General features: G+C 44.5%; 1 protein-coding gene across 3 annotated transcripts in view; it reads left to right on the top strand.

Annotated features, from left to right (window-relative positions):
* DOCK11 (dedicator of cytokinesis 11) overlaps window positions 1-13086 on the top strand; it is a gene marked incomplete at its 5' end in the record, with an annotated part of 78118 nt that overhangs the window by 58098 nt on the left and 6934 nt on the right. For all 3 annotated transcript variants that reach the window (XM_083883616.1, XM_083883615.1, XM_083883617.1), the window contains 7 exons: window positions 4790-4972; window positions 5593-5706; window positions 7370-7585; window positions 7669-7726; window positions 9402-9508; window positions 10475-10597; window positions 11478-11591. In XM_083883616.1, the coding sequence (XP_083739742.1) occupies window positions 4790-4972; window positions 5593-5706; window positions 7370-7585; window positions 7669-7726; window positions 9402-9508; window positions 10475-10597; window positions 11478-11591 (915 nt within the window). The remainder of the gene's footprint in view (window positions 1-4789; window positions 4973-5592; window positions 5707-7369; window positions 7586-7668; window positions 7727-9401; window positions 9509-10474; window positions 10598-11477; window positions 11592-13086) is intronic.

Below are 13086 nucleotides of genomic sequence, written 5' to 3'. Positions count from 1 at the left end.
ATTCCCTAACTTGCCTTGGTCAGGAAGATTAGTGTCTGGTGCTGGAATCTTTGCCCCAAAGTGCCAATGCTGCTTACAGTGCTGTTGCATGAATAATGCATGCACTGACAAGCAGCCCCTCACCCACTGCCTGGGAGAGATGATAGCTCTTGCTAAACCTTGTTCTGTGCTCACTGAGCCCTGGCAGGTAGTGAGGCTGTTTAATGCCCTGAGTCAAGCACTGATAAAGCCACAGCTGATCACAAAAGAGCAGTGACTGATGCTGTTGGCTGATGCTGTTGGCTGACCTTGCCCTTTGTGCTTGTCAAAACCTGCCATTGCTCATGGAGACATTTTCAAGACCTGATGTGCACGTGAACACCTTTCCTCCCATGTCATGCAATTATCATAAATACAAAATTAATGAAAATATCTCAAATCCCTTGAGCACAACTCTTCATTAACAAGGAAAATCCCTGTGGCTGATTGCAGTCAGGCAGGGCATAGTATCTGAGTGGTAAGCAGCAGAGTAACTTGCAAAGGAGCTTTTGCACTAGCTGCTGAGCAAAGTCTGATTAAAAGAGGACACTGCTAAACTGTTTTTCAAAGGTGGAAAAAGTCTGTGCTTTGTACGTTTTGCTGCAACTCCACAGCAAAGCTAAGAGTTGCTGTAAGTCTAGGGCTGGATTTTGGCTTGTGCTAAGCAAACACATGAGAAGCAGAAATGCAGAGGTCTTGCTGGCTCCTTGTCTGCTCCAGTCAGCATGGTTTCCTACAAGGGTTGGTTTTTCCATAGGGCTTCTCAAAGCCTGCTAGACTGACAACTGGCAGGGGCAGGAATCACTCAGTTTTTCTGCAGGGTTCAGTCCATGTTTATTCCTCTGCCTTTCTTTTGAGTTTTCTGCTTGCCTGTAATCTGCTTAGCCTTGAGATCCATCCTGCTGCAGAGATGCACACACCCCACTTTCTCCCTTGCTAGCCAAAAGTTTGTTTAGCCAGAAATATTTGTTTTGTGCCTATGGCAAATAACAGACATTCCTTGCCTTCCTGGCATATTTTCTGTGGTTTTTGTTTCAGTGCATAGCCAGACCTGCACACCTGCCTAATTTGATCTCACTGTCAGCCTTCAAAGCCTTCAGGGGAGCCCTTCAGGGGTTCCACACTTGCTTTCCAAGACACCAGTGACAGCAAGGAGGCTTCATGCTTGGCTGCTGCAAGGATGGGTAGTGGGATTGTTTTCTTGGATTTCTGACAAAAATCTAAATCCACAATGAATTTCACATCGTGAGTCTTTAAAGATATAAATTATTGATTTCAGCTTTCTCACATTTCCCCTATGACAGGACATATATGGTTTCTGTAAAAGCAAGATATGAGCCCAGCAGATGGTATCTGTAAGGAGGAAGTGTTTTCTTTGCCAACTCCATAACCACACAAGTACCAAACTTCCTTTTAGTCCTCTCAAGGGTTCTTCTAAGGCCTAAAGTGGCTGTGGTGGCTGAAGCAGGTGGTCACTGCATTTCATGACAAGTCAAGGATGGAATATTTTCCTGCAAGTCTGTTTTCAAATACTAGTTCTGCTCTACTTTGTAACTTCAGGAAAAGCAAAAGGGATTTGTACCTTTGTCACAGCTAGAATGGAAAATTTCTCATTTTTATGGCCTTCTGTAGCTATCATTACAATGAAAAGAGTCCCCCTCTTATCTGTGGTCACAGGAAGTGATTGCTGGAGGGGAAAAAATCCTGAGATGTATTCTGCATCCCAAAATTTGTCTTCTGCCTTAAATCCAGTTATTGGATAGGTAAAAGACTTTAAAAAAAATGTTGCAAGAGAGCAAAGAACAAAAATCTTCTGTAATTGTTTGTATCTTTAGTTTTGGTTGCATGGAAATTTGGCAAGAAAGCTGCCTCTGTTTTACTGGCTGGTAAGAACCGACAAAAGCTAGATTGTTCTTGTTTCACACTAGGTTTTCTTAAGAACTGAATCTGTCTTTTCAGAGCATCACTGTCAGATAAATGCATACATAAATATCTGTATGCATGCTTAGGAATAGTCTTTAAATTAAAGGTTATAAAGGAAAACATGCATAGAGAAGGGGTGTGTATTAAAGACCAGCTCAGACATGCATTCTGCCTGTCCCCATGGCTGTCCTGTCCCTTTGAGGGCTCCCTGGGAGCTGGCTGCTGGCTGGACCCCTGCTCTGGTCCATTGTATCAGGGCTGGATCATAAATGGGCTCCTGCAGTGTGCACAGACATCACCACAGGGCTTGTCTCATGTTCTCCCCAAGGTGTGTTCTGGGCCAGCTGGAGGGCCACAGGCAGCACCTTGCCAGATCTCCAGAAGGCATGGACCTGCTCCCTGAACCTGGCACCAGGAGCCATTGCATCTGCTTGGCCTTGGTCTCCAGAAAGGGACACAGGTTGCCTGTGAAAAAGGCACAGGTTTTCCTCCAGAGCTGGTGTGGTGTGGAGGGGAGTGCACAGGGCTCCTCCTGCAGCAGATTCCCTGGCAAGCGTTTTGTCCCTAGCAGTGGGTTGGAAATATCTGGAAAGCCTCTGCAGGCAGGCAGTGTCCCTGCTGAGAGCAGGTGCCACCATCACTGTGCTGTCTGTGTGTGCCCTGTCACACAGCTGTGCCACCTCTGGGATAAGCCCAGTGCTGACCATGATCTCATTTTGCTCCAGGGAAGAGCAGCCCTGCTGTAGGCAGCAATTCCTCAGGAGCTCCTTTCCCAAGTGCACACAGGATCTTCATGGCCCTGTGTTATTATGATCTATCTTTCTTTCTTTCTTTCTTTCTTTCTTTCTTTCTTTCTTTCTTTCTTTCTTTCTTTCTTTCTTTCTTTCTTTCTCTCTTTCTCTCTTTCTCTCTTTCTCTCTTTCTCTCTTTCTCTCTTTCTCTCTTTCTCTCTTTCTCTCTTTCTCTCTTTCTCTCTTTCTCTCTTTCTCTCTTTCTCTCTTTCTCTCTTTCTCTCTTTCTCTCTTTCTCTCTTTCTCTCTTTCTCTCTTTCTCTCTTTCTCTCTTTCTCTCTTTCTCTCTTTCTCTCTTTCTCTCTTTCTCTCTTTCTTTCTCTCTTTCTTTCTTTCTCTCTTTCTTTCTCTCTTTCTTTCTCTCTTTCTTTCTCTCTTTCTCCCTTTCTCCCTTTCTCCCTTTCTCCCTTTCTTCCCTTTCTTCCCTTTCTTCCCTTTCTTCCCTTTCTTCTCTTTCTCTCTCTCTCTCTTTCTCCCTTTCTCCCTTTCTTTCTCTCTCTCTCTTTCTCCCTCTCTTTCTCCCTCTCTTTCTCCTTCTCTTTCTCTCTCTTTCTTTCTCCCATTTTGTTTTTTGAAGATAATTTTTGGCCAAAGGCAGTGTCCAAAAAGTATTTTGTGTCCTAATTCTGGTTTATTGGTGCAATCCCAGTATCTTGCTAGCCACAGGTCCTAGATCCCTGTCACCAGCATGCCATGGCGGTAGCCACAGCAGTACTTACAAATTTTCCTGGAACATATGTACTTAATGCAAGGAGTGGAGGGCCACAGTAATAGCTTTAGCCTCTGACTGACAGAATTTGCTGTCATCTCCCATGGGCAGAAGGCAGTGTGGCAGGTAAAAGTGGCTGATGGGCCATGCCCCATGAGGACCATGGGGACTCAAACAAACTGAACACACCTTTCCTCTGAGTAGACAAAACCATGATTGCCTCTGTTGCCTCTTTGTGCCAGGAAGTTCTTTGGGCCTGGTCTCCAGCTGCAGCAGAAGGAGCAGAGTGCTGCTGTGCAATGCCCAGGCAGCCTCCACCCCCTGGGGAGGTGTTGGCATCTCCCCACCCCAGCGGGTCCCTGCGGTGGCTGCGGCGGCGGCTGCGTGCCAGCACAGAGTGCCAGCACAGAGCCCTTCCTTGTTCTGCTTCCCTGTGCTCAGCCTGCTGTGGCCAGGGCTGGAAGGAGGCTGAGTGTGGTGTCACCTCCCTGCCAGCCACCTCTTGTCACCACAGCGAGATGGACACAGCCTGGCATCCCCAGGAGGCTGCTGCCCACTGGGCTCTCCTGTGAGTGTCCCTTTCCAGGCAGGGCTGAGCTTGCCCTGACAGCTGTGCTCAAGGGTTTGGTGAGGGGACAGACAGGCCACCAGGGTGCTGGTGCTCCCCTTCTCTCTGCTGCAGGTCCCTGAGCCCTGCTGTGACCAAGGGAGCTTGCACTGTGGCTTGGCTTGGTCCTGCTGCTCCCTGGGTGGTCCTGTCTGGAGAGCCAGGGCAGGTCATTGAATTTTAGGGTTTGAGGGAACAAGCCAGTCTCTTGTTTGCATTCCTGAGGGCATGCAGGCATGATTTTAGATGTTTTTTAGGGATCATGTAGAAGTAGATGTGTGAGCATTGCAGGTCACAATTCCCAGTAAGGTTGGATTCCTGGCTGGGCTTTGATGGGTTCTCTGATGTTCCAGGTAGCAGCTTGTGGTGGGAATGTCTGTGGGACCTCTCCTCTCTGCACCACTGCATATGATCAGACTTTTGTAAGAACATAATTCTGTCAGTCCAATATGGTGAGAATTTGCCATAATAAACCCGGATGTTATCAGGGAAGGGATTAGATGGACATAAGCAATCACATCCCCAAGAAGCTTGACAGCAATGTTCACATTGCTTTAGGAAATGTGGTTAAAAATAGGCCCCAAATTCATTCCCACAAATACTTTCAGGCTCAGAATTCTGGCAGAAGTTTTGCTGAGGCTGTCCAGGCTGGAGCTTAGCTTGTTTCTGTGTTCCCTTGCCCATCTGAACCCTGTGACATTTAGTGGTGTATTTTCTAATATTTGCATGTCTCTTTTGAAGTTTCCTTCAGCATTTTTCAAGGGAAGGGTGAACATGTGTGCTGCTCTCTGCTATGAAATCCTGAAGTGTTGCACTTCCAAGGTGTCCTCCACAAGGAACGAGGCCTCTGCTCTTCTGTACCTCCTGATGAGAAATAATTTTGAGTTCACCAAAAGGAGAACGTTTCTGAGAACCCATCTTCAGGTCAGTGGCTGGAGAAAAGCTGGAGAGCAGGACACCTCAGATTTAATGAACAGATGCAGCAATAGAGCTCAATGACCTCATACCTGCAGGGGATCCTGCCATTGCCATGTGGACTAAAATCCTCCTGCTTTCCAGACTTTGCATAATTCCTATTTTGAGTGACTGGTCCAGGCACCTTCATGTAAAATAATTGCCATCAAGTACTCCAAGCTGTTGAGTTCTAGACTATCAGACACCAGATACATGTTTGTGCCAGAGGCTGGCTGGGATGGGGTGGAAAGGACAGCTGCCTCTGAGGCAGGAGAAGGGACTTCTTTGGAGCTGCTTTTTGGCATTGATAGTTTTTGAAGTAAATGTAGATAGTTAGGGGGACAGATGCACTAGGTTGTAAAGAAACAGTGATTCATATTATAATAGTTGGGTTGTTAGTTCTGCAAAGCAGTTTAGTCCTCTGGGGAGTGCCTGTCCTTGAGGGATGTGAGAGCTGAGCCACAACGCCAACCACTGCTTACGTGGTGGAAAAGATATGGTGTTTTCTTGTGAGCATTTTATTAACTGTGACCTCAATAAAACCCTTTGATTAGGCCTTTTGAAAATTAAGCCTCTACCTTGCCCCACAGATAATAATTGCAGTGAGCCAGTTGATTGCAGATGTGGCCCTCAGCGGTGGGACCAGATTTCAGGACTCCTTGCTCATCATTAACAACTTTGCAAACAGTGACAGGCCCATGAAGGTGAGTTGAAGATGTCACATCCCATCATATCTTATCAGTTATTTATGCCAGGCTGGGGACAGTCTCCAGGAAACCGTGTTTAATGGTTGGGCTGATGACGGGAACTGTGGTTTATGGGCTTGTAGTGGGCTGCATTTGCTCAGTAAACAAGTGTTATGCCAGCAGCAATAGGACCAGCTGCTCAGGCAGGTCATGCTCTAATCCTGAGGCCTCAATCCAAGAGGAGGGAGCTCAGCAGCTCAGGTTGTGCTTTGCGGTGTTCTCCTTGCAAGGTTGTCCAAAGAGCTTTCCAGGAACTCCCAGCTTTGAGAGGAATGACAAGGGAGGGTCTGGTGTTCCTGTTGCCTGAAGGTAACAATTAGCAGGATTTAGTTTTATTCAGCTAAGTGTCAGTAATGTTAAGAAAGACTTCTTATGTGGAGATTAAGGGTTGTATTTCTTGGGAAAATAATTGCCCGTCTTTGTGCTAGAATTAGCGGTTAGTACCCAACCCATTGAGCAATTTCAGTGTGCTCCATTTCACACAGAGTAGCTGCCAAGGCAGGTAGGGGAAATGAGAAGTGTTTTTACAGTTCTACAGTTATCCTATGACCTAAAGGCTTAATGGGAACTTCCATTGGGTGTTTAATTGTGATCTAACAAATTTATAGGTAGGATATACTTGTCAAAAATCTCAGCACACAGATGTTGGTAAGGGTTTCATTGAGCTATACTTTCCTTTAATTTACACACAAGATGGTCATTATATCAAGTTTCTGATTTGTGTAAGTGCAAGAGTAGAAAAGAGATTTCAACACACTGGAGAAAATGCCGTGCACAGCCATAGCAGCAGCTAGGGAGCAGGAGTCTGAGAAGGGGGAGCATTAACCAGGCTCATCGTGGAGGGGAGAGAGCTGAGGGGGAGCCTACCTGCTGGTTTCCACAGCAGGCAGTTTATAGAGATAGTTAGGCTCTTTTCAGAGATGAGGAGTGCAGGACAGGAGGCAGTGTATGCCAGTTGCAGCAAGGGCAATTCCAATTTTGCTTAAGAAAAAGTTATTTCCCAAGAGCACTGTGCAGCCTTGGGGCAGGGCCTAGAAAGGAGGTGGATTTTCTGTTTTAGGGGATTATAAAACTTGGCTGGACAAGCCTTGCTCTAACTCAGTGCTGGCCGTGTTCTGAGCAGGGGATCAGATCAGAGCGTGTGCTCCTCTACTACATTCCTGTGGTGGGAAGTTCTACAAATGCCTTTAGTGCTTTAGGAATTGAAGAGAGACCACATCAGAGCCTAACAAGCCAGATGTTAAATGACATGAAAAAACATTGGAGGCATGGTTTGTGGTCTCATGCAGAGACATCTGCATGCATGGAGCACTCCTGGGTTGCTCTCACAGCAGCTCCTCAGGATGCCAAAGTGGCAGCCTCACTGTAGCAGGGGAACAGCCAGCCTGGCATGTTGACCTGGAGAGATTGGCCCTCTGCATGTCATGACTGAAAAGCCTCTGAATGCAGATGAAACTCTGTACACTGTGTGCCGTGTGAGTTCAGTAAGGAAGAGTTAATTAGCATTATCTGCTGTGTTCTCACTGTTTTCAGATGAAGTTGAGTGCTGCCTGAAAGGGTCGTTCCTTGGCAGAGTCTGCATTTTCTGTATTAGCTTCTAATTCAATTTGTTTTGTATCAGGCAACGGCTTTTCCTTCCGAAGTCAAGGATCTGACAAAGAGAATCCGCACAGTGCTCATGGCTACTGCCCAAATGAAGGAACATGAAAAGGACCCAGAAATGTTGGTAGATCTCCAGTACAGTTTGGCCAAGTCTTACGCAAGTACCCCGGAGCTCCGGAAAACGTGGCTGGACAGCATGGCCAAGATACATGTGAAGAATGGAGACTTCTCTGAGGTAATTTGTGCAATTAAAGATGTGGTGCACAACAGGGCGGATTTACAGATGACATTCTGATAATTTCCCTTTGTGCTTTGCAGGCAGCCATGTGTTATGTTCACGTAGCAGCTCTCGTTGCAGAGTTCCTGCACAGGAAGAGTAAGTGTCTGTTGTTTGGGAGGCATGAGGAAGATGATGGTGAGGTCTAGGAGTGTCAGAATCTTTTTAAAGACAAGGCTCTCTCAGTTTGGCAAATTATCATTTTATGAACAAGCTAAAAAGGGAAAAAAAAGTTATTGCAGTGTATAAAGCTAGGAGATGATGTGTAGTTTTAAGAAACGACTGTTGTTCATACCTATTTACTTAGCCAGGCTAGCATGGTGCTGAGTGAAATAAGAACTGACACATCATGTCCTGGTTTAAATGTTCACTTGTGTTTTACATTAAGAAATGTGCCCACAGGGGAAGGCCATGTTAAAAACTGACTCAATATGATCATCAGAATTATTACTATAGGCAGTAGAAAAAACTGTAGAATAAAGCAGTCAAAATTCAGTCAAGAAATGAGACTGTAGCCTAACCATACACATACGTAAAGAACAATCAGAGGAAAAGGAGAGTTTTGTGGTTTAGTGCAAAACAGGAAGGAAGGACAGAGCTGTGTGTTCTCAAGTTACACCACATTGCAGGTTTTCTTTTAAATACCTGTTCCACAGTTGATATATTGACCCTACTTCTTGTTTCCATCTAAGGGAGTAATTGCTGAAGTGGACCCTTGACATTTCAGCAAGTTAAGGCTGCATAAAAGCTGATTACATGCACTGCCTTGGCTGGAAAGTTCTTCTGTGCCCTGCTCAGGAGGCTTGGAGTCCTTCCAAATTCTGTACTTTGTCTTGACAAAGTGGGAGAAATCTGGACTTGCTCTTGTGATATATATGCACGTTTCACATGGCTGCAGAGAGGGGGGTATTGCAAGTTTTATTTGTACACAAGGCTGCTTACCACAAGTATTGGTAAAGGAGAACTCCTAAAAGGGAAGAGGAACAAGTCCAAAGAAATATTAAATGGAGTTTGAAGGTTGAGTTATTTCTGTCACTGGCACTCTTTACATATACAGAGGCTGGAATGGTTCAGTAAAGGCTGAAATGTCCAAAGTTTTGGGGTACCTAATGGGGCTTCCTTGCTGGGAGTGTACAGTGCTGTCTGCTTACCAACCACCCAGCTCTCCAGCAATAGCTGGATAAGGATTGAGTTACTTTTCTTCCTTGGTAGCTGGTGCTCTGTTTTGGATTCAGTGTGAGAGTAATGTTGACAACACACAACTGTTTTGATTGTTTCTCAGTAGTGCTTACTCTAAGTCAAGGACTTCTTCAGTGTCTCATGCTGTGCCAGTGAGGAGCTGCATGAAAACCTGGGAAGGAGAATAGCTGGGGCAGCTGACCTGAACTGCCAAAGGGATATTTCACATCTCAGAATGTCCTGTCCAATGTATTAACTAGGGGAGGTACCTGGAAAGGGGGCCTGTCTGGCCATGGTTTTGGCATTGGTCAGTAGGTGATGAACAACTGTGTTGTGCATCACTTGATTTTGAGGTTTATATCTCTCTCTTTCTATTATTATCACCTTAGTTTACTTTGTTTCAATTATTAAACTGTTCTTATCTCAACCCATGGATTTTACTTCTTTTTCCTGATTCTGCTCCCCATCTCACCAGGGTTGAGTGGGGCAGTGACAGAGTTGTTAGGTGGCATTGATTTCCCAGCTCAGGTTAAAGTACAGCAGCATGACACATTTGAGATAATTCCACTAATCCATTTTCTTTTGCCTGCTGCAGAACTGTTTCCCAGTGGATGCACTGCCTTCAGGAAAATCACTCCCAACATTGATGAAGAAGGTGCAATGAAAGAAGACGGTGGGATGATGGATGTACATTACAGTGAGGTGAGGTCCTGTACTGTAGATACAGGATATTTGATATTTGATTAGGATTTAGTTTCAGACTTTGCTCATGTGAGCTCTGGAAAACTGCACTTCTGTACTGCTATCTGTAAACAAAGCTGTTCCACTACAATTTCCCAAGAGAAATCTGCTCTGAAGAACTTTCTGTGTATGATTCAGACAGGTAAAACTGATGTAAGTTCTTGCTTCCTATGAAAGGCATTTCTAGCACTGAGGCTGAAAAAGCTGCACCACAGCCTTTGCCCACTGTGTTAGGGTTGCCAGCACAGGGCAGCACAGCCAGGTGTGGTATTTCCAAGGAGGGACAGAATGAAGTGAAAGTCTGCAAGGGAGAGAAATCATCTTGGGGTCCCCTTGGAGTTAGGGCTGTGCTGCAGGGCACCATGGTAGCAGAACAATCCAGAAACCCTAGCAAGGCGTTAGGGAAGTGGGTAGATCCACCCATGAGTCACAAAGTCTCACAAGCACTTCTGCTCCATCCCTGTGCAGCTGCCTTGGTTTGGCCACAGCGCTGAACGAGCTGGCCCTGCAGCCCAGCTGCCCATTCACTGAGGCTTGAGGATTTTTGCCATCACAGCCCACTGCTCATTCCTTGGACATCTTTCTTAATCACACACCTCTGATCTCCAGTGCTGTCATGTCCACACTCTCCCAGAGTTTCTGTATTTTCCTGGGGAAGTAACTAAATAACAAGGATGTACTTGCTATTATGCTAATGATTTATGAAGAATTAATTAATTTTTTTGAAAATAATTTGTCCTTTTTCTTCTTCCCCTTCCCCCTCGCCAAAAGTTAGAATGCCTTTAGGAAGACCAGGAATACACAGGGTTTAAATTTATGTAACTGCAATTACTTATTCTGGGATCTGATGAAAGTATCTGAAGTTAAAAGGGTTTTATCTTCTAAGTTGGAGTGTTAGTGACACCACTTATTTGGTTGCTCTCACAGGAGGTCCTGGTGGAGCTGCTGGAGCAGTGTATAGATGGCCTGTGGAAAGCAGAGCGTTATGAAACAATTTCTGAAGTTTCCAAACTGATCATTCCTATTTATGAAAAGCGGCGTGAATTTGAGGTGGGTATTTTGAACTAGTTTGCATAGAAAATTACAGGTAATTTTCTAGACTCCTAAGAAAAAAAAACAGGGGACTTTTTTTATTTTTGAAGTTATGAGTTACTTAATTGGCGTCAGTAAAGCACACGCTGTGCTTCATTGTTGGTTATTAAAGAAATTAGTGAAAGCAATGATCGGAAAGGTGATTATCAAAGCTAACGACATGAATGACTCATGTCTAGTGAATAATTACCACTTTCCTTCCTGTGAAATAAAGCTGTTGTCATTCCATATGCTCATCAAAACTAGATTCTTTTTGAGACCTGAGGTTTTTAAGGGTTAAAAACAGAATGAGAACAGTTCAAAGAAAGGACTAGATCTGTGGGTAATTCAGTGGCAAGTGGAGAGGAAGGAAGGAAGCTGTTGCCAGCCTTGCTCCTTCCCACCACGTGCTGTGACTTGTGCTTCAGCTTAATACTGGTCCTGTTTCCCTACCTCTGCCATGACAGAACATTCAGCTATACAGCTGAAGCTGGGGGAGGAAGCCTTACTTCAATCTATTTTTTTCATTGCAAAGTTGTTTTGTAGTAAAGAAAATACTTCTTGGGTAAAATATTGCCAGCTGCTCTGTATGTGAAGGCTCAGTCAGGAGACACACTGACAGTGCACTCAGCCTTCTCTCTAGGGGCTGAGGTTACTGCAGTCTGTGGGACCCTGCAGACCTGATACTAAACATGAACTTAAAACCAGGTTTTTCAAACAAGACTGCATGAATTCAATCTCTTTAGAAACTGAAGTTTCAATTCTCCAGAGGATTGTGTTCAGATAGCTTCTGGCGTTAGCTGGAATGTCCTGCTTGGAAAATCCTGCTTTCATCATAATGTCAAAATCTGATTTCCAGAAACTCACCCAGCTGTACAGAACACTCCACGGAGCATATGCTAAGATATTGGAAGTAATGCACACAAAGAAGAGGCTTCTTGGAACCTTTTTCAGAGTGGCCTTTTATGGACAAGTAAGTTTATACACAGGCTTGCCAGCTACCCTTCACCAGGCATCCTGGCCCCAACAGCTGCTCCTCTGTCAGACCTGGAGTTGAAAAGCTCCTCTGGTGCAGCCACCAGTGTGTCTATGTGAGTGTTTTGGAATTGCACATTGGGGATGAGAGTTTGTCTCCAGGAGCACTTGATTTATTATAAAGTTTATGATTCTGCTGGTAGGCTTTTCGTAAAACAACCCAGCAGTTAGGAAATGGCTTAGTGGATTCAGAAAGCGCTGAGGAGTTTTTTGTAATTATAATTATTGTAGGTTACACAGACACAATTTGATGCATATAGTATATAACTAGTAACAGTGTATAACAATAACCAGAGAATATAAACAGTAGTAGTAACAGACATTTATTTCTACAGAAAAATGCTGCTGTCTTATGGGTGTTAGCAGAGTAAAAGATTATGAAAGAAGCTGGAGGCAAAACATCTATCAGTGTTGATTACACACACATAGAGATAGGCAGTACTTTTGTTAGCTGAGATAGCTGGAAAACTGAATAAGATGTGGGGCTCAGAGTCCAAGGAAGCAGCATGGTCTTATCATATCTGATGAAATCTTCTGAGCTTAAAGGCAATTATGGTTTTATTTTTTTTCTCCACTTACAGCAGTTAGTAAAGTGTGATACCCTCACGTCCTTTCTGTCTCTGCACAACTTGCTTCTGCTTGTGGACTCATAACCAAGGGGGAGGTGCAGCACTCCTCTTTAGAAAGCACCATGTAAATTATATTTGCCTTGCCTTTCTTTATTCCTTCTTTTAGAACCAATGATGAATACCTCTGAAACCATCATGGATTTGTAACTTTGAATGTCACTGTCACAACATCAGAGCAGTGACTTCTGCTGTAGCCAACGTGCATTTTATATTTACCCTCATCTTCTCTGTAACTTTGGATACATAAGAAGTAAATAAGGTTAGCAACAGATAAAAGGAAACAACTGCTAGCTTAAGTTTTCCAAAAGCTAGAAATAACTGGATCAGCTCTTAAAATTAAGCTGTGTAGCATCCCAACAACCAGTACTACTTGATGCAGTTTTGCACTTTAAAGATTTTTTGGCTATTCCAGCTAGACACAGATATCCTAACGCTGTGTCACAAGTTCTAGCTGGAACAGCTCACCAAGCTCATGAAGTTCCCATGCTGTTTCCATTATGGGTAAGACTGGTGATGCAAGCACAACCTTTGATGCTGTTTTTGTCTCTATTTACAGTAAATACACCAAGTATCCCACTTCCCTGAACACAAGAGGAATTAAAGCACAGGAAACCCATTTCTTTTTTTATTGCCTAGAGACTCTTGCAGCTTACACAAATTCCTTAATTTCAGACTGTTCCTGTGGCTCTGCTGTCAGGGCTTCCTCCACTTACGTAACTTTCTGCTCGTTCTCTGTCCCTTCTTTTGGCAGGTTCTCTCCTGCCTGTCTCTTTCCAACCTTCCAAAAGGTCAAATGCTGGTCAA

This window comes from Zosterops lateralis (genome assembly GCF_965231275.1).
Source record: "Zosterops lateralis genome assembly, chromosome: Z".
NCBI lineage: Eukaryota > Metazoa > Chordata > Aves > Passeriformes > Zosteropidae > Zosterops > Zosterops lateralis.
This window is presented reverse-complemented; position numbering and strand designations above follow the sequence as displayed.